This window comes from Gymnodraco acuticeps, unplaced genomic scaffold (assembly GCF_902827175.1).
Source record: "Gymnodraco acuticeps unplaced genomic scaffold, fGymAcu1.1, whole genome shotgun sequence".
NCBI lineage: Eukaryota > Metazoa > Chordata > Actinopteri > Perciformes > Bathydraconidae > Gymnodraco > Gymnodraco acuticeps.
The window spans coordinates 5,657,705-5,682,833 of NW_022989768.1; the positions used below are offsets into that span (position 1 = coordinate 5,657,705).

The 25,129-nt window shown below is 42.0% G+C and overlaps 2 protein-coding genes across 7 annotated transcripts in view; both read right to left on the reverse strand.

Moving 5' to 3' along the window:
* The window catches only part of apba2b (amyloid beta (A4) precursor protein-binding, family A, member 2b), an 81,233-nt gene extending 70,785 nt beyond the window's left edge, over nt 1-10,448 (reverse strand). For 3 of the 5 annotated variants that reach the window (XM_034217445.1, XM_034217425.1, XM_034217432.1), the window contains exon 1: nt 9,274-9,426. The gene's annotated coding sequence lies outside the window, so the exon portion shown is untranslated. Of the gene's footprint in view, nt 1-9,273; nt 9,427-10,408 lie in introns of those variants that run through there. The other 2 variants (XM_034217437.1, XM_034217460.1) reach the window with 2 other exon arrangements.
* A 4,082-nt stretch (nt 10,449-14,530) lies between these two features.
* saa (serum amyloid A) lies at nt 14,531-16,229 on the reverse strand. 2 transcript variants are annotated; one of them, XM_034218531.1, is made up of 4 exons: nt 16,172-16,229; nt 15,829-15,928; nt 15,530-15,668; nt 14,531-14,705 (listed from the first exon to the last, which is right to left on the reverse strand). In XM_034218531.1, exons 2-4 carry the CDS (start codon nt 15,914-15,916, stop codon nt 14,549-14,551), a joined length of 384 nt encoding a protein of 127 aa, XP_034074422.1. In that variant the 5' UTR covers nt 15,917-15,928; nt 16,172-16,229; the 3' UTR covers nt 14,531-14,548. The 2 variants fall into 2 exon arrangements, with proteins under 2 accessions (XP_034074422.1, XP_034074431.1); XM_034218540.1 differs by having other exon boundaries at nt 15,829-16,218.
* Nucleotides 16,230-25,129: the final 8,900 nt, after the last annotated feature.

The window sequence follows — 25,129 nt, forward strand, 5'->3', positions numbered from 1 at the left end:
TATCGCAGAGTCCACGGATGAAGCTCCAGCTACTCCAACCCTGCGTGATGCACCGAGGATGGGCTCCAACAACGCCACACGCAGATCCATCCAACTGCGGGACACCTTCTGCAGCTATTTCAATGAGGAGGGTGCAGTGCCATGGCAGCAGAATGTGGTGTAGGGCAGAGTTCCCGTTAGCCGGTAATTACCGGACTACGACCGGTAAAATATGCTGAAGACCGGCAAATCTAAATCTCTCCGGTCAAAGTGTCCGTTCAAAAATAATTTCCGTTTAGCGCAATACCGCATCAGTTGCGCAATTTGCGCCACTTATGTGAGAGACAAGAATAGTCCATTCTAATGTCTAACACTTAATGTGGAGAAAGAGATGTCCTGTATGGGTTGATTGTGCGTTGATCTGTTGGTAATGCCTCAGGGTTCCGGTGGGCATGTAAACAAATGCATAATGCTGCGCTATACTTTGTGGCCTCACCCAGTTGCATAGCGACGCTTATTGTTTAGGTGTCTTTTAATAAGCAGGTAGTCCTATCATTAGCTAGAACTAGCTGGACCTGATCGATATGGACATAAACGCGAGTGAAGTCTAATCTGACGGGAGAGAGAGATCAGCTGCTGCTGACGAGTCGACACGCAGCTCTGCATAATCACCTGCAGCGGTGAGCAGAACAAAACACACACTTCAGGTTAGAATATCACACATAGCTATTTTAATGACCTCTCAAACTACCTAAACTATAGTTATAGATAAGTTTAGTTTTACTGTCGGGTCACTCATTACTGATCCGCGAGCTGCATGATACTGACGGGCTGTCAGGAGAAGGAGAGAGCGCTCCATTTATTATTCCCGTGTTATTATAAGTTACTGTACACTTTTGAATAGTTAATCTACTATGATTAGTTTGTTTAATATTGAATCATATCAATTTGTTTTAAAGCACAATAAATAACAAAGAAGACCTTTGACCGGCACTTTTCTCATTTTGTCCGGAAGATTTAAACTTTAACGGACATGTTGACCGGCGAAAAAATATTCTAACGGGAACTCTGGTGTAGGGTCACCATGGCTCTTTTAAGAGCCTCCAAACCAAAAGCTCTTTTAAGAGCTACCCATATTTTCTTTAAAAAGCAAATATTCCAAATGAGCCATTTTAAAAACAAACATTCCTAATAAACATGTTTCTTAAGGCGAGACACCCCAGGTGAATAGGGTAATTTTTTTAACTTAAAGGTATCAGCTAGAAATTTCTCCAGTTAATTACTTACAATAAGGCAATTGTCTTTTGTATTACAAGTTTTCTGAAATAGCATGTTTAAATATGCAAATTGTCCATTATCTCATTAAATATGCACATATTTTAACACATTTCAGGAATCGAAATCTGAACTTTGGATATAGCCATATTCAAAATTCTTGTTTCATTTTGTAGTCATATTAGTATCTAAGGCTTTTACAGAAGGGATATTGGATATCTCTTTTTATCACTCCATAAATCAGAAAATACTGTCAACAGCCCTAAAATATCAATTTTCGCCATGTTTTTAGGTATACAATGTTGTATAATTCAGGCTATGAATTATATATGAACAAACCCTTCTGTAAAAGCCTTCATAATATTGATAGGAATATAACTGGAAGGTTTGGTGTATGTGCGTGCTACTGAAGTTGAAATTTCGAACTCAGAGTAGGAGAAAAAACTCATTTTGAGAAAACGACCTTTAAAGATTGCAGTGAGGCGCTAGCTAAACCCTCCTGTTCTTTGGATGACAGCTTGCGCATCGACGCACTCCGTGAAGGTATTTCATGTTCAGGGTAATTTTTTTTTTTATAACCTTGCTTCGTGCAAGTGACAATTGTTGTCGTCTTCTCTGTGAACGTTTTTTTCGCCGTTCTTTTGGCATTTTGAGATTTCAATTTCTAGCTGAAAGCTAACCAGGAAGTGTTTTAGCACACCACGTGACGCATCTGAACGAATCACGTTGTCAGAAATTGACACCAGCCAATGAGATTTCGTTTCTTGGTTTAAGACCCCTTTGTGCTTTCACGATTGGTTGCTGATACAAAGGAAATGACCATATTTGGATCCGATGAGATTGTGCAGGAGAGACACAGCTTTCCAGCGATACCTCTGTTGACATGGTGCACACAGCGGTCGCGGTACTTTATGTTACGTTAGAATGCTAACTTTTGGTGAATTTAGGAGAAATCTACAGACGCAAATAGACAAACTATAGTAAAATAAACACTTAAATGTGTATTTTGTACGTTTTCCTTCCAAAAGCCTGAAAGAAAACATGTTATGGAATCAAAATAGCACAAAATCTCAAAATTGACCAGTACTTGAAAAACGATGTTTTTGCCTGCCGTGTCTCGCCTTTGATATTATGCTTTGCTAACAACCTTTTTCCTTCAGCCCTGTTTTTACTGATAAACCACTCGTGATTTCAACAGGTTTTCACATGAACAATTATACAGAAGACAGCACATTATACATCGACATACATGAAGCTTCTGTATCTTCCGTATGTTGTAACTGACAAACGACATGAACAAGTGAAGACACAGTATAGCCATAACATACTTTAAATAACTTTTATTTATAATAATGTATATGTAATATTGTGAGTGAAGTGTGTGCAGTGATGAGTGTAAAACATGTAGTGTGGATCAGTATGGCTGTAAATAACAAAAAAAAAGGGATTAATCAGTCTTCCTCCTGCTCTGCTTCAAAAAATGCCATATGAATGGCAAATTTCAGCCTTATCTTCTTTGCCATGGACATCCTTCGCAATGAAGGCAAGAGGCCCCGGAGAAACAACTCGTCCTCGTCCACCACTGGACGAGGTTGAGGTAGTGGCATGGAGAGAACAGGAGCGTGGCTGACAGCAACCCTTTCTCAAAGGCGGACATCTCCCTTTTCCCCGGCCCTCAACATTATCCTCCTCCTCTCCTATCTGCCCTGCCTCCTCTCCTGTCTGCCCTGCCTCAGCTTGCTGGCTGCTGGCTGGCTGAGTCTCACCAAGGCTTTCATCTAGCTGGCTTTGGCTCTGATCCTCTGGCACCTGGCTGGGGTCAGGAGTAGTACAGGGGGGTGGAGGCAGGGTTTGCCGGGAGATATTGCTGGACGTCTCACGGTCAATGAGAAATGGGGTTAAAAAACCCATCACTGCCGTGAAACGCCAGGGCTTATATCCCCCTGACGACCCTGCCCCGCTTCTTTTTGCTTCCTTCTCCCTAGCTTTCTCCTTCCGGAACCTGTCCCTCAGAGACTTCCACCTTGTCCTGCACAATTCCTCTAATGAAATGAAATAATAAAGTTAATTTGTTGAACTACTTGAAGAATTTACTAAATTATTCCTACATTAATGAAAAGCAAATCCCTTTATCACTGTCATTTGCATAAAAGGTTTTACATTCACACTTTATATGATGAACATTTATGACATTAATGTCTATGGTGCTATTTTATGCTACATTCCATGCTACATTCCATGCTGGCTAAATATACTGTCTATGCCTGCAAGCTGTCCATTCAATGTTAAAATTAAGTACACTGGATATATCAAATCAAGTTTTATTAATATAGCACATTTATAAACGATTTTTGGTCGAGCCAAAGTGCTGTACATATAATAAAACTAGCCTACAGTAGAGACACGTTACAGCTAATACAACAGCACAGTTTGTTCAGAATATCATATATAATATAAACTCCCCAAACTGGCGAAAACCTACCAGTTCCACCCACTGTCTCTGCCACCTCCCTCCATGCCTGGCTCCTCCGGTTTGTATCCCGGTAAATGAACAGAGACTGATCATATAACACCGGGTGATTCACTACCGCTATAATTAATTTCTCCTCCATTTTTTGGAATATGAGGAAAAGACCTGCGTAGTCTCTCCCAGCATACACGCGGTTTGATTGGCTAGCGCTTGTACTGGCAGATTTGCAAAAACGGGATTTCATTGGCTGACGCCTCCGTCGAGGCGTCAAAAGTTGAACATTGCTCAACTTTTGACGCCAGCAACGCTCCACGTCGCTTCCCAAAATGCAGTTCGGCTAAAAGTGACGTCACCCCATTCAAAGTGAATGGGCAGAAGCGTTGGAAGCTTCAACGCACGCCGCTGTGTGGACGGGCCGTAAGACTCCACCATTTTTACATAAACATATTAGTTTACTTTACACAGTAATATGTAACAGTTGTATTTTGTCTTCTTTTGGTTTTGGGAGATCAGAAATGAAACTCCTTTATAGAAGAACTTTAGAAAGACAATAGTAGAGGGAGTTTTTAAGAATAGCTGAAAAAGGGGAATACAAAAATAACAACAAAAACGTCGCTATTGGCCTAGTTGTCATTTCAAATATATGTATGCGTAGAATTTTACAAACCTAGCATCCCTAGTTTAAGAACTCAATCCAACTTAAAAACTAGATTAGAGGTCAAGGGAAAGCAGACGGATTCAGACAGATCCAGTTAACAAATTAAACTATTTCAATGCCTCTCTCTTTCTGGGTGTCGCCTCAGAGAGATTATTTTAGTACCACCCATGATTAATGCAGCTATGAATGGGTTCCTCTTTCACCAAGCACCGTGGAAGAAGTTATTTCCTTCTCTCACTTTCTTTCTTAGCCATTTTCCCCCCCAATGCGACCTGAATTAGTCACACACTTTGAAACTGATTTGGACTCATTTACATGCTAATGCCATAAAAAGGGGTGAAATGATGTGCACGCATCAACTCATTGATTCTAGAGACCTCTGCATTCAGAAAATGTGCAGTTTAAACTAGAATATTCCCAGACTCATTATTCATAGATTTAAGTAACTGGCAGGAAGGAACACGTTCTTCATATCTTAGTAGGGTTACATATTTCCACATGGGACATACAGTACAACAACAAATAAAGTTAGAAATACAGTATATTATGATGTTTATCTTCTTTGCTTCAATAATAAGTATTTGAAAAGAGATTAAAAACAGTTCATTTAAAACACTGAATGTATTACTTACATGTGAAATAGTTTTGGCACCAAAACTATAAGAATTACATTACCCCATTGGGTTGCATGACACAGAGAGAAGAGAGAATACACTTGAATTGTTCATTTGTGACCCAAATTTAAATATCTCAAAAATATTTTGGAAACCAGAATTTTCTTTGAGCCCGGAGCGAACCACCAAGTGATTGGATTGAATTAGTTAAAACTGAGATTATTATATATTTGTATTTAAGTAGTGTGTTGTCTCGTTTCAGTTATCATTTTGGTTGTAATATGGAAAGAGTTTTGTTCTGACTTTCTTACACCCTAAAGCAGGGATGGGCAACTTTGATGGTGGTGGGGGCCACATAATTGATGCACTGGCCACCAGGGGGCCGCAGATTCACTTGGAACACACACACACAAAAATTCCATGTGTTGTATGTAATTATTAACAAATATACTAAGTCTGACATCTTCATTGACATTTTACAATCTTTCAGGGAACATCCTCTAATAAGCTCACTAAATAAATATCAGTTCACAGAAATGTTATTTAATTTGTACAAGTGGCATGTTTGTATTGAACAGGTTATTTAACAGTGGAATGAAACTATTTTTAAACTATTGGAAAGCATGGAAAATGTGTGTGTATTGAGATTAACCATTAAGATTACATAAACATGAAGTCATGAACACTAACCCAGACATTAGTTGTCTAACTTGAACCTAAAACACTTGTAGCCTGTCTCTGCATTCCCCTTATTCCATAATAATGGGAATGTCAACACAGACACCTGTCAGCCCGCACTCTGCTGTTCCTCAGTTCCACTTCTGCCTAGGTTTTATTTTGAACTGAGCTTGATATGGCTGACTTCCACATGAAACTACAAAGGGAGAATACCCCTGACAAGGCAGCACACTCGTCTGGATGTGATATTTTAAAAGTGGAACATTTTAAGAGTTTTCCCATCTGCATTTAGACACAGTCAACACAGACAGGGAGATTATCAATCAGGTTAATATCATTAAATAATCATTTAAGGGGATGTGAGAGCTTAGAAGGAATTGTACAATAACATGTGACGGTTACAATTAATATACCTAAATCCATAAATGACAGTAAATGTATCGGATGTCTACAATATTGTTGAGCTCTGTTTTGGTTTATGAAGCTGAGCTGCAGAGAGAGACTGTAGTGGTGATGTCATCGTGAGATAAGTCCTCCACAGATAAATGAATAATGGAACAACTCAAAGGACAACATGACAGCAGCCATGATGTTCTTAGGAATATTTTCTGATGCATAGCAATGCACCCTACATTCACAACAAAAACAACAAAATATATGAGGCTGTAGACTCGTAAGAACAATTGCAAAAGATGTTGCCTGATCCTGTTTTAGAGACTGTTTGCTTTTTGCAGATACTAGAGTATAAAGTCCAAAACTGGGCATTTATTTAAACTGAAAACATCAGTTGAATAGTTCTACAATAGAAATGTAATCAACTTTGATATTATAAAAACATTTTGTTAGTCATGTATTAAGGAGAAATGCTAAATAATTACTGGTTTAAGCATCTCAAATGTAAGGATTTTCTCAAATAAATGTAACTAAACACATTTGTTCAATGTTTGTATAAGATTAAACACGTACTTAACAATAACACTTTGGGCTGTGGGATAAATGGTGATTGTAATTGTAATTTGAAAATGTACTGATATTTGATAAAAGGAAAATAATTCATTGAATTATCCCAAAAACAAGCAACTTTTGATTAATACAAATATATTATTCATATGCACCACCACAGCAGTTTCCTCTGTAACTATAAGGTAAACATTTACACCCACACCATTTTTTTTTAACGGATTAACAAACAAGCTCTGAAGTGTGAAATATACCTAGCCCCTCTCAATTGTAATTCCTCAGCAGCATGTCCCAGTTTTCTAGTTAACACAGCAGCAGCGGTTCACAGCCTGTCCTCTACATACTCAATCCTGTGTTCAACTGAAATGTTCTCCCTCTAATTGCTCACACAAAGCCCTCTACAGCAATACAGTTGTCTGTAACAACACTGCAGCACCACTTATCTCACAAAAGCCTCATCCTTAATCATCGTTTCAATTGCCTTTTTGCCTTTCTAACAGTTTTATGCAACATGAAAATCAACACCTACCTGTAGCCCTGTAGGTTTTATTATCTCTATTATCTTTTGTTTTTGTCAAAGGGCAAACTAGTGTTGTATCCGCCCACACTAATGTTATGAACAGAGTAGAGAATGTTCATTTTTGGTATACAGAAATCCATAGCTTATAGAGAAAAGCTTTAAAGATGTTATGTAATAATGATTTGCCTGTTGCTCTGCCACCAACGACGCTAAGGCAGCTAAAGGACATTTTTTGTTTAGCCAAGACTCTCTTAACAAGTGCATTTAGATTAATGCTCTTGAAAGGTTATTGATTTAATCATACATTTCCAGATAGTTATATTTCAAAATGTGTGAAGCATTGCTGGAGGCTCCGTCACTATTGAGTTTCCTCCCCCAGAGTTCAATTTAGCTTCTTCTGCCAGCAGCGGGAATAAGATCCCAGCAGGCTGCAGGGAGGGTGTTTGTCCTTTAGTGCAGGTGCTATACAGAAAACTATCCCTGACTATTGGAGACAAATCAGGTGACTCAAAGACAGGACAGTGCAGAGGAAGACATAGACAGAAGAGGTAGGAAAATAAAAACATATCATCCTCACATTCAACATCACAATGCAAAATATTGGATGCATCCTCCAAGAACTTATAGGTTTCCATCATGGCTTATATGTTTTCATCATGGCTCTCCAGGGGCCCTTCAGTTTCTCTAATAACCATGCATTACACTCCTCTAGGGCAGGTCATCATCCTCTACCTCAGCTGCATCTCAGCCTTTGTTCTCTCTCTCTACTCCCCACAACACAGACCCCTTTCTACATCTTTGTTTGCTTCAGAGTTTTACAGATTCAGGTTAGTAGATCATTTTTAAAGGAGAAAAAGATTCAATCGATTACACCTTTTTTTGCCTACATGATATTGGGTGTATTGAGATGAATAAATATACTGCAATGTGGATTTTTATTCTCAGCAATCTTCTATTAATAATGTTAATTTTGACTTTATTCTATCAGAATGAAAGTGTACAAGTACATCAACAAATAAATAAATTAAATGTGCGAATAAACACAAAAGTCTTGCCTTGCATGTACTGTGTATTCCACTGTGGTGCCAACTCCAGGGACAATACGTATGTAATGCAAGAAACCAACAAAACAAGACTTGATCTGTAAATGTCAGACAGTCCAAAGACATCATACAAGTGGAAGATGGCCACTGAAATGGATTCCGCATGACTGGAGGAGGACAGAAGCTAAGGACATAAAACTGCAGACCTTGTGAGCCTGTCCTCTGCTCCCTGTGAACAATGAAGAGCCAGACACATCGCCTGTCAGCAGCTGCCCTCCCCTGTGGCCGGGACTTGCACAGAGTGGTACACAGCAGGCACTAAAGGACACACAAGCCCTCCACCCAATATAGGCTTTAGACACCTACGAGCATTGCACAACGTTTAGCACTTCAACAACTTGTATTCTCAGCAGAGGCTAGATGTGGGGGGCTTACAGTAGATGCAGGAGTGTGTAGCTTACCTTACACTCTTCTCAACTTCAGTATTTGTTCATGGACAAGATGAACTGAATCATATTTGAAATGTTATACAAGTATAGGGTAGGTAATATTAAAGAACAAATAAGTAGATACTAGGATTGTATTTGCCATCACCACAAGGAGAGGTCTGAGTAGCATACATGAGGTGTCGTTTAATAAAACGATGCAGAATAGGAATTGGACCATTAAGCAGATGTAAAACATTAATGACCTTTCCCATCTCATGGGACACTAAAGGCCTATAGCAACATAACTACAATCGATAATTGTAGGCGTAGACTGAATACGCATGTATGAATCACCGATAATTGTAGCATTAGGTGTGTACAGATGTCCAACACGATCTTATAACATATCAGGAATACATAATGCCTGGATAAAATGGCAGACTTTTAAAGCAATAACCGTTTTCGCTCAAAGCTCACCGCCCTGTTGTTAACAGTGATGCTGAGCACAAATCCACAGGCTGGGCAGATCAGCACCCATGCACCGCTCCGTGCTCCGTACGGTGCCTGGGAGGAGGACCACTACAGCCTCGCTTACTGAGCATCCATCGATGTTTACCAATGATTAATACAAAGGAACATATGTCTTACCTGGAGAACATATGCTGATCAAGTCACCTGCTTTTTGGATTTGTAAAGGATGGTGCTGGCTGTTCGCGCATCACTCGAGTGTGTGTCTCACGGACAGAAAGCGTACGGAGCTCGGTGCTTCCAGCCCCGGAACGAGTATAACACATATCAGCCCACTGCAGCTACCCCGCCCGAGCAGCGAGATACACCGGTACTCTGGAGAAAGAGTAATCCGTTACTCGGCCGTTACCGTATTATATGAAAAATATAACAGACACAACTGGCCCGTCGGTATTAGCAAGTTAAATAAAAAAATGTATATTGTAAATCTGCGCTATTTCTTTTAGATGTGTTTTCTACTTTAAAACACATGAACAGTGAACCAAACAGCAATAGGCTTTTAAACACAACCACATGTTCAATAACAAGAGCGAAACATATACGAATTTAAATCCAAGATGGAAAAGTAGTAACCATGCGAGAACAATATAGAACAATATACGGAAGACAAATCAATCCAGCTTGCTGTTTGTAGATAAATAAAATAGCAATCAAAGTATCCACGTGTAGATAGCATTATTAAAGGAATGCTCCACTCATTAGATAATTAATCAAAACTTCAGTATTTAGTGAAACATTATGTTTAAACCATACCCTGAAGAAATCAGCGATATTCCCCGGTAAATAATGATTTTATAGCTCTTTTTTATCAAAACCTGTATATTCCGTCAGGCCGCTGCCATTTTGCCCATTTTCAGTAGTCACGTGATGGTCGTGACGTCATCCATGCGTTCACTTTGTAAACACACGAAAACATGGCGAAGTTTTGAGCAATATGAAGAGATTGGAAGGGGGAATTCAGCCATACAGGTTCGAGCCTACTTAGTACTACTTAGTAGATACAATGATTGTGATTACTAGATATGTATGCATGTAGTACCACCCTTGCTAGCGATTCCCTCTCTAGTTTAGCATACTCAGCCTCGTTGTCCCTGGCCCTAGAACCACGATTTTATGGGGCCGGAAAAACTGGGGGGAAATACCCACTAGCCGGTACTACGCTATATGGAAAAGACACCAAAAACTGGCCTGGCCTGGACGATAAAGGACGTTTAAACGGGGCTACCCGCTGCAATGGAAATGCGCTATAACATACCTTATTCTTACTCCGAGCACTACTTCTGGTCCTCCGTCGCTTCACACTTGCAGAGGGCGATTTCTCAACTGGCCGAACTGGTGTCCTGGTCGGTGATGACACCAGAAAGACCGATGGTACTGCATCTCCATTAAGTAATGGTTGTTCAATAAATCCCATGTTATGTTTTATCATACTCATAGTAGTCGTCCGGAAACTTGAAATGTTCGCTGCATACATGCGCCTGTGGATCTTTCGGTTCGGGCCGGCCACATTTCGCTAGCCACTGCCTCCGAACGTACTTCCTACGCTTACCTTTTGGCAACAGATGGAACCGAGCATTCCGTGGATTGTTCCTATCAGAATTGTGGCAATGTTTCGCGATACAATGAGGCATATTTGAAGAGAGTAACTACAGTAAATAACATGAACATCAACGTGTCCTCGAAACCAAACGCATGGTTTACGTCACGTCCGGTAAAATGGCGCCGCCCACAGTGTTGATGTTATTTCGGTAATTAATCAGTTTAAAATCACTGATAATGTCATCGGATTAAAAAAAAAAAAAGAGAGACTGGCAGAGACTGGTCTGTTTTATCGGATGATAATTATTTAAAAATGAGTGTCATGAGCATACCATTCCTTTAACTGACGTTAGCCAGCATGAACTCACGTAGCTACGTTACCTAGCATTAACTGACGTTAGCTTACATAAAGAGCCGGTGCTAGCTACAAGCCAAACCGCGCAAGTTGTATTAACAGACTCAATACAAAAGACTAGATTTCCCAGAGACTCCTTCTTTCGAGCAAGGGAATGTCCCATTGCTCAACAATAAAGACAATATTTTACTATGGCAATCTCAACCTAACAAAGATGGCAGAGGGAAGTGACCTCATCTTCTCACCTTGTTCAATGGCCTACTTCAGAAGAAATATATAGATCAAAAAAATATCTAGTAGAAAAAAAAGAAGTTGAACTTGTCAAATTTGATATGTTTCTCCATCACCTACAGGTGTGAAAAACATTCTCAAGAGTTGTTGGTGTGAACAGAATGTACATAAATGACATCTTCAATAAATGTCTGTTAATGTACAACTGTGTCAACTTTCATATTCATAATTATTTTGTGTAGATTGAGTTTGGTAGCTTCATGATTTTAATTGTAATCATCCTTATATCAACTGTGTGGGTGTGAGCAGTGTTGTGCTAGTTACTGAAAACCAGTAACTAGTTACCATTACTAGTTACTTCATTTAAAAAGTAACTCAGTTACTTTACTAGTTACTTACACCAAAAAGTAATGCGTTACTGTGGAAAGTAACGTTTTAGTAACTTAAAGAAAGGGCTCCCATTAATGCCCTTATAGCCTTCCTTTCAGTACTGTTATTGCATTGGAGAATAATACAATCTGTTGATCAACTTGACATGCATTATATGCAATCTGGATTGCATCGATATTAGCTGGCTTTCCATTTTTGTATATTCTTTCTCCAGGTAGTTGGAAAAAGTTTTCCGTCCCATATGCCGTGTGCCGCCCGGACATGCTATCATGCTAACTAGCTCCCTGAAAGCGGGTGACTCCACTGTAGCGATAGCCTGCATGTGTTCTACAACATACCGTGCAATGGCTCTATCGACTTTTCCCTGGCCAGCAGTCCCTTGGTTAAAATCCAGCCGCTGTTGCTTAGGTGGAGGTGGAGTGGCGTCGGCTGAGTCTCTGTGGTCTTAGCTACTAGCTTCGTCCCAGCATGTTGTTTTTGCATTTGTTTTAAGAAATTTGAATTACTGGTTTGGGCAGTAGATAGGATCTTTGACCCGCCAAGACACAACTTACATTTAACTAAAACGTTCTTTTCTTTGTGCTCGACAAAAGTGAAATAGTGAGAATATCTCCAGGTGGAGAAACTAGACTTGAGCTCCGCCGCCGCCATGATAGTCTTGTTAGTAAACAACACAAACACGCCCACAGCGCGTCTCCGCATGTGACACAGGAAGTATCTAAGTACATTTACTCACTCATCTCTGTTCGCCTGGCTGTTGACTATATAAAAAAACTAACGGAGTAACGCACCATATAGTAACGGCAACTGAGTTACTGAATTAAAAAAGTCATGCGTTAGAGTACTAGTTACTAACAAAAATAATGGCGTTACAGTAACGCGTTACTTTGTTACGTGTTGGTCCCAACACTGGGTGTGAGTGCCTATGACATTTTCTAAAGATTAGGAATATTAAAATCAGTACAGTTTTTCAAAATGATCAAGAATGATAAAGGATATTCACTCAAAGGGTTTTTTGATTATCCAGAGTCACCTGTTTTATGCCATTCATTTGTTTCATTTAGGAACTTAATTTACATATGGCTATAGGCCTACTGTGTTATCAAGGCTGAGATATAGAAACAGAGAAATACAATGTATTATCATTGGATCAAAGATAACCTCTAAGCATCTCAGCCTAAAATGTCAGGGAACCAGCGCAGCACTGCTCCCCAGTGGCCATCATTCAACATTACAGCTGAATGAAAAACGAATCACGACCATAGATAGAATGGGATTAACCCTTCTCTTGCGTTAGGTCATACCCCCCTGCCCAAAATTGACCGGTGTGTTTTTGCAGTGATATCTCTGGAACCCCTTATCCAATTTTGATGGTTGACATCTCATTTGAACAGTCAAAGCAAGTAGAATCAAGGGGTGACAGACAGAATGACACCAGGGGTGAATTTCACGTTATAATGTTGCAGTAAATTCAAAGATAGTGCTTACTGTACAATACTGTATTATATTATAAAAAATGCTTGCCATGTAGGCTGTGTTTACTGGAGATGGAAATGTTTTAGTTGGTGTCGTAGCTGAGATTCTTCCCGTTCCAAATGATGTATGGGATGTATTGATTTGATACAAGCAAGTCAGTGTTCCATTGTGTACTTTCAACTACAGTATATGGTCCGGACCCACCGGTGGGCCCATCAAGTTCAGCATTCACTGTGCAGTGCATGAATATAAAATAAAACACTGATACTATTTTCCTCAATGAAAATGTAGAGAAGGGGCCTCTCCCTCAGGGGCCTCTCCCTCGGGGGCCTCTTCCTGGTCTGTTGACTGTTGGTCAGACTCATAGTCTGGATCGCTGTTGTCTTCCATTTCTGAGACATCGTCCTTTATGTCTGGTTCAATCTCCTCTTCATCTGGTTCAAAACATTTCTCCAGAGCCTCTCTGACAGAAAATCTCCTAATCGGTCGCTCATTGTGTCAATGAGTCAAATGTGAGCAAGGCACAAATATAACTGAGAGACAGTAATGGAGGGGCATACAAATTCCAAAGAATCAGACTTAATTCCTCTGAACGGCAGCATTATTTAAAAAAAATAAAAATAATAATTTGTTCTCTTACATAAAAAAAGTCAAAATATGGCAATAATGTCAAAAATGCTCAAATATTGATTGGTTATTGATTTAATCATACATTTCCAGATAGTTATTATATTTCAAAATGTGTGAAGCATTGCTGGAGGCTCCGTCCCTATTGAGTTTACTCCCCAGAGCTCAATTTAGCTTCTTCTGCCAGCAGCGGGAATAAGATCCCAGCAGGCTGCAGGGAGGGTGTTTGTCCTTTAGTGCAGGTGCTATACAGAAAACTAACAACAATTATGTTCCAATAATCATTTAACCCTTGTGTTGTGTTTAAAAACTGTTACCGCTCATGGTGTTCGCTGGTCAATATTGACCCACGATTTATCTCAGTCCAAAACACTCCAAAATAATGACTATCATCCAATATTGTTTAAACTACATCACAACTAACTTATTATGCATTCATAACCGTACAATCGTGTTGTAATTGTATGTTATGGCCCCAAAACACATCACACCACATACTTAAGTAAAGAATGTGATTAAATTCACTCAATATGTTTATAGTGTTTATATAGCTGTTGTGGAGGATATCATGAAGCCTTGTTCCGATAATCAAAACTAGAGGGTAGTTATAATATAATTTTAACTTGAAACGGGTCACGGGAGACCCGAACACAACATAAGGGTTAATGATTTTGGTGTTTTTTCACTATCCAGGGTACGTACATGTTAATGTTTGTTGTGTAAAAACTATGTCTTTGTCAATAACTCCCAAACAAAAAATATAATTTTGTTCTTTTATTAATCCTCATGACTTTCAGATGAACACGGAGGAAGTCCTGCTGGCCTGAAAACGTTGGGATCTCCTCCGTTGCGTCCATGCTCATTTGCCCTCTGATCAGCAGCAGAGTCTTCGGCACCATGACCCATTTTTTCCTGCACCCACTCTCTGCCATTACTGAAATGGGAACAGAGGCAATGTACATCAGAAGAAGCTGATTAATAAAACAAGTTCGGTAAAAAAAAAGACTGTGGTTGTCTGAGCAAGCAAGGTGTACAAAGGTTTTATGGTCTTAGGCAATAATAAGTATAATTGCAGTAGGTTTAATTGTACATTTGGATTGGATCTGTGAAAAGCTGCAGGAAGCAGAGCGGAGCCCCTTTTTGGGAAGAAACTGGATCTAAAATGTTTAGCAAATGCATCTATATGTTAATGAGATCGAGCATCATTAAGGTAGGCCCGAATATTAGTTATTTATTGCATATGATAGTGTACAAATGATACACAGATCTGGTTGTCAGCTGCAAAGAACATCAGAAATAAGCCGTTTAATAATGGGATGGCATATTAATTATGAATGGCTAGAAAAATGATCACTGAGGTACTGAATACTTTTTCAATGATTTGACTTTACAGGTTACTTGTTAGACACTTTTATCCAAAGCGAATTACATACACTCAATACTGTGGCCAATCCACAGGAGCAATTTGCGGTGAAGTGTCTTGGCCTGGGACACAGCGGCCTGCTGACTGCAGTGGGGATTGAACCAGTGGTCTCCTGATCTGAAGATCAGTGCACAAACTCACTGAGCCACAGCCTCCCTTATATAACGATAAATAATAATGTAAAAGATAATATATAAGATAAGAATGTAGAGAAAAAATTTGCTCTTTGATCAATCTGCTGCTTTACAAACAAGAATGTTTTCATTTTTAGAAAAAAACTAAGAGAAACAGCCAACATTGTATAAGAAGATGTGTTCCTACACTTTGCTCCTCACCTGATCACCTCAGCTGCCCATTTGCCTCCTTCTCCTCTGCTGGCAGCATCAGCGTTTCCTCTGGCATGAAAGTATTTGTCTGCGCCTATTGTGTTCGCCTCCCTCATATCACTGTATGCCCGCCACATATCATGACCTCCTGGTCAGGACCACCGGGTACAGTCAAATAAAGGAAAGAATCCAGATATAAAAAAAACAAAAAACATGTCATTGACATTTCAAATTGTAAATCCTAGATATATGGTGTAAAATTATTCACATCGTTTTTTTTAGAGATCTTAGAAAGTAATGTTTCTAACCTTGAATGGCTTCTATAGGAAAGTTGATCCACCTTGCATTGGTTTCCACAATTAAGAACAGAGCAATTCCTGCAATAAGCAACTTCATGGTTCCAGCTGTCTAAAAGAAAATGTTACAATAGGCGCATTCACACCGCAGTACTTTTCCCACTTTAGTTCCGATATGTTGCGTTCACAACAAAAAGAGCCGGAACTAAAATTAGTTAATGAGAACCTTTTCACCCCCTTTTCCGTCCCTGCTAGAGAGCAGGGACTTTCGTGGGAGAAAAAGGTTCCTATGTCTGATTTACTTCAACCAATAAATACATATGTACCTTTATATTTTCAGATGTGTCAAACTTACTTTGCTTTTCCTGTTGAGTGTCTAGTAAGTCTTATCAGATCGTAGAGTATCTTACCACTGTATAGTAGTACTCATTTGACTCTACTTATATTCAGTTGGGTGGTAGGATTTCTCAATAATGGACATTTCTGACCATGTGGGGTCCAGTTTGAGATAAGAAAAATCTAACAAACACACTGAGGGTATTCCCTAGTTGTGCAACTACACACACAAAAGGCAGGGACAAGTTTTATGTTAACAACAATGTAAAAAGATACTATGTCATCTCTTCCCTTCCCCGTCACTATTACTTTGCCACTTGACCTTTAATGAACAAATTATATTTGTATTACCCTCGAGCAGATTCTTAAAAAAAACTAACAATCAACTACTGTGAAAACATAGTGAGTAACTTCTTTAAAAAATGTCTTGTCGAGCTTTTGGCTTGTATTAGTATTAGTTTGTCTCATAACTTCCACTCCCCAAATGTTTGACGAATGCTTTTGCTTATTTTGTCCTCAGAAATTCAGCACATTTTTGAAAGAAAATTGCAAGTAAACTACATCTCAAGCTATGAATCACAAGGTACAGATTTTTGCTATGTACCATGAGGTCCTGATAGAAAGGTCATAGGGGTTTTGTTTAATTAATATCCTTATTTTTACTTATATTACAAACATTAACCATTGTCATAAAAACAGACACATTTTCTTATGTTGAATAAATGACCCATCTTTTTTCTAGTGATAATGGATCATTCTACATTTCTTTATTTTTGTATTTAATGTTGTGTTCAGTACTCTCACTGAAGAAGCTTTGATTCTTCTAGTCCTGTTGCAAAATAGGGTGAGGTTCATTGAGACAAAGAACACAACATGTGATGAGAGCCTGTTTGCTTAAGCTGTACTTACTTTATAGGGACATGTTGCTCTGTTGAAATCCCGCTTGTTGGCATTACACAGAATGGGTCTTATTTAAGTTGTGACAGAGTATTTAACTTTTAGTCAAACAGGAGATAAAATAATGTGTTTACGAAGACTGTTGATGGCAGGGACAAAAATATAATTTAAATTATCTTTGTTAATTGCTCATACTTCTTTTTAATGAAGACTATTATGACCCATAGTAAACATGTAATTTGGGATGTCTAACAGTCAATATAAATAAATGCATATATCAATCATATCCAGTCATATGCTTTATGACTAATACCATCACACAGTGTTGGGGAAATATTTTTCAAGGCCCATAACTTTGACGCAGTTTATCAGTTCATACTGTCCTGACTGAGCACAGGCACCTGTAAGCTTGGCTGCTGTGCTCTCAGTGTTTTGTCTCCCTGTGCCTGCCTGTTGGCGTCAGCTGATAGAGGTGTTATTATGATTCTATCTTGTTATGCAAAATGTTGATTATTCTCTCAGAACTAGCTAAATACATGGGTCTGGGGTAGAGGTCTTCAGAATTGATTGTGGCATCTCAACCGTGTGGTCAACTCGTGGCCCGTGACATGTTGTGTGAATTCTCCGGCCGAAGCTCCAAATAAACCGTCAGTGTTTGCCTTCAAAGCTCCAGCTCTCCTCGTGTCTCTCTGCCCTTTCACACCAACGCGTTTTCAGCTCCGGCTCGGAGCTGGAGCCTGAAAAGTAGCGGTTTTTCCTGTTCACACCGCAGAGGCGCCGCCACTTAGCTCCGGAATCCGGTTCTCTTCCAGCTCCAAAAAATTGTCAGTCTAGAGCAGTGGTTCTCAAACCTTTTCTGTCAGGCCCCCCCTTTGGAGAAAAAAAAAAGTCGGGCCCCCCCAACACAAGTCAGATTCAGTGGCGGCTGTGGGGTAGCTTGACGTTTCATAGAGGGTGCTCAAACATTTAGGGTTTCCCATTAATGTACCGGTCACTACAGTGGAATTTTCTACTGCAACACTCCCCACACACACAATGTTCCTGCAAATGTGAACCACTGGTCTAGAGGGCTTCGGAGCTAAGAGGCGGCGTCGCTTACATCTCTCTTACATCGAGGCGGGGGCAGGGGCAGATTCGTCGTTGAAGTAGATGCTGAAGACCACAAAGAAGTCTTGCATTTCGCATGTGATGTTTGTAAAGATTTATTTTTAAATATTGAAGTTAAATGCATCAATCTGGTGCACTTTGAGAGCAACATGAAGAGATCTATGGATTCATCTCACCCGTATGAAACAGAACTATAAACAGATTTACTTTTTCTTTATGGATATTTTACAAATCACTCCCCTTTTAAACTTTATTCTTGTTTTACTGTCATATAGTATTTCATACCTGTTTTTCATTTATTCTCTTATTTTTGTATAAAATGATTGTGAGTGGACCGGTGAGTATAGCGGAGTGCGATCGTTTAAAGTTTTACAACTTTTCAAACCATTGTTAACAATTCATTTTTCTCTGGGTGATAGTTTATGTCTTTGTGCATCACTTCACCGACTTTGGTGTTTTTTGGTGGTGTTGTTTGGTTGCACTGGTGAATTGTTTGTCTAATTGTTTGTCTAGCGGCTGCAGCTGCAGTCACGCCGCCCGGCATGGCGTTCCGTGGCAGCTGCGCTGTGTTAGAGAAGCTGACTCGCCAACACGCCATCAAGCTCTCTCCACCTGTCGGTGTGTCGGTGGAGGAGTGTGGTCTGGCTGTGGGGGCTGTGGTGGGATATGGCAGAGTTAAATCTGCCTCCCGCATGAACAGTGCAGTAGTTATTTTTTTAGACTGCACGGAGAAAGCTAACCAGCTGGTGGAGAGCGGGCTAGTGATTAAAGGGACGCTGTTACCCGTGCTACCCCTTGTCACTCCAGCTAAAAAAGTCATCATCTCTAATGTACCCCCGTTTCTGAGAAACGAGTTGTTGGAGAGAGAGCTGGCTCGATACGGCCAGCTTGCGTCTCCCATTAAGTTGATCCCCCTGGGCTGCAAATCCCGCACCTCAAGCACGTGGTGTCTTTTAGGAGACAGGTGCTTATGGTCCTGAAAAAGGATGAAGGGGAACTTAATCTGGCTCTCAAGTTTAAAATTGATGATTTTGTGTATACTGTCCATGTTACGTCTGACATTTTGAAATGTTATGGTTGTGGAGCGGCAGGACACCTGATTCGCGCGTGCCCGGAGAGGGCGGGTGACGCACCCGTGGTGTCCGCGCTCGCAGCCGGCCCGACGGTGCCCGTGGCGGAGCCGCTACTGGTTGCCTTGTCCACGGCCGGGCCGCCGGTGCAGGGGTCCGCGCCCGCGGCGGAGCCGCTGCAGGTCCCTTTGTCCACGGCCGGGCCGCCGGTGCTGGGGTCCGCGCCAGCTGCAGAGCCGCTGTCGGGTGCGTTGTCCACGGTCGGGCCCGCGCCAGCTGCGGAGCCGCTGCCGGTTGTTTTGTCCACGGCCGGGCCCACGCCCGCGGCGGAAACGCCGGTGGTGGAACCGCAGGTCAGTCGGTCCGTGGCAGAGCCAACGGTTTCACGCGTAGAAAGCACACAGGCAGCCGGTACACACAGTATCACACACACAGACACTCAGGTCACACAGAAAGCAGATAGTGAGCACACTGCAGCCAGAGTGGCTGAGTCTGTTCTGGAGGATGTGGTAATGGATGAGGATTTGTTAAGGTTACCTGTTAAAAGGAAAAACAAACAAGTGAGCAAAGGAAGTGTGGCTCAGAAAGGGAAGGTGTCAAAGAGGGAGTCGCTGTGTTCCTCCTCTCAGCCAGAGGGAGTCTCAGAGGACTCAGAGGACAGTGACAGCGAGTCATTCTTTGACATCGTTGAGGTAGCAAAGGGAGAGGAGTATTCTTTCCAGAGGATCAGATCCTTTCTGGCGGAAACTAAGGGGTGGAGGGGGGTGAAATTAGATGACTTTTTTGCAGATTTGCAGATCTTTCACAATACTGCCAGGGTTCTCATGCGGCGCAAAGAAGCCTTAGGGGAACCTTTCTTCAGCGGCCCAGAGAAGGCTCGGTTAAAGAAGATACTTCAGAGGATTAGAGGGGAAACTGCAAAGAATGATGAATAAGTACATCTTGGTTTTATTTTTTATTTTTCTTCAGCCAGTTTTTTGATTTTGTTAGGATGCAACTATAATTTCATTATGAGTGACATAAAACTGGGCTCTTTAAACATTAACGGTGCTAGAGGGGATGCTAAGAGAGCATCTTTATTTACTTTATTAGGAAACAAGAGTTTAAATGTGACGTTTCTCCAGGAAACTCACAGCACTGCTGAGAACGAGAGTGACTGGAGGAGGGAATGGGCGGGGGAGGGCTTCTTCAGCCATAAGCGCAGCAATAGTGGAGGGGTTGCCATTCTCTTTGCGAGGGGCTTTACACCCTTCTCCTGTACGGTCGATGAGGTCATCCCAGGACACTTGCTCAAAATAAATGCTGAATTTGAAAAAGTTAAAATATGTTTTATAAATATTTATGCTCCCAGTGTGGGCGCAGAGAGGCTTTTGTTTTTTGAGAAACTGAAACACACTCTTAGCACCTGTGATAGTGGGGAGTATCTGTTCCTGGGGGGTGACTTCAACTGCACAGAGAACCCTGTGCTGGATAGGAACCACCAGGAACCGCATGCTGCCTCGAAGAGTGCCTTAATAAGACTAACAGAAAGCTTTGAGCTGTGTGATGTTTGGAGGCACTTCCACCCGGGCCAGCGGCAGTACACGTGGGTGCACTCTAGGGATAACCTGTTGTCTCTGGCTAGGCTGGATCGTGTCTATGTTTTTAACCATCACATTAATGTAAGCAGAAGCTGCTCCATCAGTCCAGTGGGAATCTCTGACCATTCCCTCGTACAAGTCTCAGTTTTTATTAATCATGTTAAGTGTAATAGTGCGTATTGGCACTTTAATGCTTCTCTGTTGGCCGACAACCATTTTAAAAATGTTTTTAAATTATTTTGGGAAAACTACCGGTTATCTAAGAGTGAGTACAATTCTCTTCAGCAGTGGTGGGATGTAGGTAAAGTGAAGATCAAGCAGCTTTGCCTGCAGTACACTTTCAATGTCACAAAGGACATGGCTAGATCTCTGAGAGCTCTGGAGAGAGAAGTGGTGGAGCTGCAGGGATTGGCAGACTCCACAGGAGAGCGAGAACATGTTGAAGTTTTCAAAAGTAAAAACTCAGCTCTGTCTGACCTGCTGGGGTTTTCTGCTCAGGGTGCTCTGGTCAGATCCCGGTTTCAGAACATCGTGAAAATGGATGCTCCCTCTCACTTGTTCTTTGGTCTCGAGCGTAAGAATGATCAGAGGAGGCTGATGCACTCCCTGCGATCCAATGCTGGGCAGCTGCTTCAGGAGTCCGCCGACATTCGTTAGTGTGCTGTGGAGTTCTACAAAGAGCTCTACAGAACAGAGTTCCAGGCCGAGCCAGAGGTGGCGCAGTCGTTCTATGAGGGCCTTCCTAACGTCCCTGAGGAGGACCATGCTGAGCTGGAGGCGGAGCTCTCTGCCCAGGAGCTGCAGGAGGCCCTGCAGAGCATGCAGAGTGGGAAGGCTCCTGGCATAGACGGCCTGCCTGCAGACTTCTATAAGGCTCTCTGGCCAGTTATAGGTGACGACCTGCTGAGTGTGCTCAGAGACAGTCTAAGTAACGGGAGGTTGCCTCTGAGTTGCAGGAGAGCTGTGCTCACTCTCCTCCCTAAGAAAGGAGACCTGCAGGAGATTAAGAACTGGCGTCCTGTGTCTCTACTCTGTACCGACTACAAGCTGCTTTCCAAAGTGTTAGCGACGAGGCTGAGAAAAGTGATGGAGCATGTCATTCAGGTAGACCAGACATACTGTGTACCCAGCAGGTTGATAACTGACAATGTGACTCTAATTCGAGATATTTTGGACCTCTCCGGTTCATTGGGCTGTGAGCTTGGTCTGATTTCTCTAGACCAAGAAAAGGCTTTTGACCGAGTTGAACACCAGTACTTGTGGCAGACGCTGGAAGCTTTTGGGTTCAGCTCTGGTCTCATAGCCAAGATCCAGGTCTTGTACAGGGACATTGAGAGTGTACTGAAGATAAACGGTAGTTTGTGTGCTCCTTTTGAAGCTCAGAGAGGAGTCCGACAGGGCTGCTCTTTGTCCGGGATGCTCTACTCCCTGGCCATAGAGCCCTTTTTACACCGGTTAAGGTCAAAGTTACAGGGTTTTTCTTTTCCTGGCTGTAGGGATGTTTTTAAATTGTCTGTGTATGCGGATGACATAATGGTCTTTGTTAAAAAACAAGATGACATCAATGTTTTAACTGAAACTGTGAGCAATTTTTGCAAAATCTCATCTGCTCGAGTCAACTGGGGGAAAAGTGAGGCCTTAGCAGGAGGAGAGGGCAGTATTGACAGCTTGTTGTTACCTGGGGGCCTTGGTTGGAAAAGGGCAGGGTTAAAGTACCTGGGTATTTATCTTGGTGATGACACCATTTGTTTGAAAAACTGGGACGGGCTTATAGAGAAAGTGGAAGGCCGGTTAAAGAAGTGGAAGTGGATCCTTCCCAAACTTTCTTTTAACGGGAGAATCCTTATTTTAAACAACCTTGTTTCCTCCATGCTGGCTCACCGGCTGGCGTGCACCGACCCACCCGTAAACCTGCTGTCCAGGGTGCAGGCTCTCATGGTGGACTTCTTCTGGGACCGCATGCACTGGGTCCCTCAGAGCGTCCTGTTCCTGCCAAAGGAGGAGGGGGGACATGGCCTGGTTCACCTGGCAAGCAGAGGGGCGGCCTTCAGGCTCCGGTTCGTCCAGAGGTTCCTGACTGGACCTGCTGACCTGGTCTGGAGACCCGTAGCAGGGGGCCTTATTGGAGCGCTGTGGTGGGCTGGGTCTGGCTGAGTCGCTGTTCCTAATGGACCTGAAAGGATTACGCCTGAACAATCTCTCGGGTTTATATGGAGGTCTCTTCAAGGTGTGGGGACTACTCAAAAAAGAGAGACCAGAGTGCTGTGGCTCACTGTTCTGGCTCCTCAGAGAGCCGGTGGTCCGTGGATCTCGTTTTGTGTGTGGAGTAGGGCCTTCTCTACAACAGAGACTCTGTGAGGAGAGGATCCTCACGCTGGGCCAGGTGGTGGAGGTGTGTGGCCCCCGTCTGGACAACGCTGCAGGCCTGGCCTCACGTCTGAGCCTCAGGTCAGTCCGGGTGGTCAGCCTCCTGCTGCAGAGCTGGAAACAGCAGCTCAGCCAGTCAGAGCTGGCGCTGATCGCTGCTCACTGTAACGGACTGAAGTCTCCAAATGACAATGACTCTTTTCCAGAGATGCAATGTTTTCCTGATCTCAGTTGTGAGGGGTTTTTGTTAAAGTTGGACAATGTTACTGATTTTAAGTTTAGCACCATGTCCAACAAAACATTTTATTATTTGGTGACAAAGGTGCTGAATCAGAGCAGACTGCAGGAGCGAGTGGACACCCGGTGGAGAGCCCACCTGGGCCTAACGGAGGCTCAGAGGCCTGAGTGGAGAGCGCTCTACAAGCCTCCGCTGACTAAGAGGGGTGGGGACCTCCAGTGGAGGATTCTCCACGCTGCGGTAGCTGTTAATGCGTTTGTTTCAGTGATCAACCCTACAGTGTCTGACGCCTGTCCTTTCTGTGAACAGAGGGAAACCATTTTTCATTGTTTTACGGAATGTGGTCGACTCCTTTGTCTTTTTCAGTTACTCACTCAGATGTTGATTTTGTTTAATGTGGTTTTTTCTAAGTCAATGTTCATTTTGGGTTGTACAGCCAGAAGCAAAAGTGCAGAAGTCAGCTTTTGAATTTGTTGTTGGGGCAGGCTAAAATGGCCATCTACCTCAGCAGGAGGAATAAAGTTGCGGGATCATTGGATACCGATGCAGTTTCGATTTTCAAGCGGATGGTTAAAGCAAGACTGAAAGCGGACTACGGTTACTTTTGCTTAACAAAAAATGTGGGAGAATTTGAGGCCATGTGGTGCTTTAAAAATGCTTTGTGTTCTGTGGAGAATGAGGATCTTATTTTCAGTCGTTGTCTGAACTGACAATGTGTGTCAATGTGTCTGTTTGGTTATTTGCTTTGTGAATAAAAGTGGTTTGAAAAATCTCTCTCTCTCTCACAAAATGGCTTGTTCCACACACACACACACACACACACACACACACACACACACACACACACACACACACACACACACACACAGAGCCGAGCTTTAATGAAACACAATTTTTCAAATTATCTTTTTTTTAATTTTTTATTATAACCATTCCCCCCCCCCCCCCCCTGGCATGCCTCTGCGTCCCCCTGGGGGGGCGCACCCCCCACTTTTACGTCTCTCTTACGTCGAGGCGGAGGCAGGGGCAGATTCGTCGTTGAAGTAGATGCTGAAGACCACAAAGAAGTCTTGCATTTCGCATGTGATGTTTGTAAAGTTCCAAGTAAAGTCGTCCCTTGTAAAGTCGTCCAATGCCTTCCATTTCGTTTCGTAAGAGGATAACCAAAGCGAACTGCGCTTCAATACAATCGGCCATTGTTGTTGTTGTCGATTTGAGGGATTTCCGTGCGGTTTGGATTTTATGAAGCAGGCACGTAAACGGTGACGTCATGACGCAGCAGCGGCAGCTCTGGGCGGTGTGAACAGAGCGGGAGCAGAACAGGGAAACCGGAGCTGAACCAGAAAAGCTCCCGCTCGGAGCTAGAAAGGGAAAAGTGCTGGTGTGAAATCCGCAATCTGAGTCCTGTCTCCAATTGCTTCGGAAGTTTCCCCCACACACAGTTGCTACGATAGTTAAGATTAATTGAGCAGATAACTGGTGTGCATCATATTTTCCTTCAATCTTCTACAAACCTCTTTTGTTTATTTTTTCCCATTTCTTTTAATTGATTCAATGAAAAGCTTTAGTAGAAATGTCTGTTGTAAGTGCAGCCTTTACATGTTCATAATTTAACTGTAATGTGTATTTTCTAAGTGTACTAACTACTAATTATTATTGTTGTAATGTTTCATGCGTGCAATATTTAGTCTTTTATTTTGAAGTCCAAGCTCACGTCT

Coding starts and splice junctions, on each gene's coding strand:
- saa (XM_034218531.1), bottom strand. CDS start 15,916: ATGAAGTTGCTTATTGCAGGAATTGCTCTGTTCTTAATTGTGGAAACC. Junction 15,669..15,828: donor TCCTATAGAAGCCATTCAAG/GTTAGAAACATT, acceptor GGTCCTGACCAG/GAGGTCATGATATGTGGCGG. Junction 14,706..15,529: donor TGGGCAGCTGAGGTGATCAG/GTGAGGAGCAAA, acceptor TTCCCATTTCAG/TAATGGCAGAGAGTGGGTGC.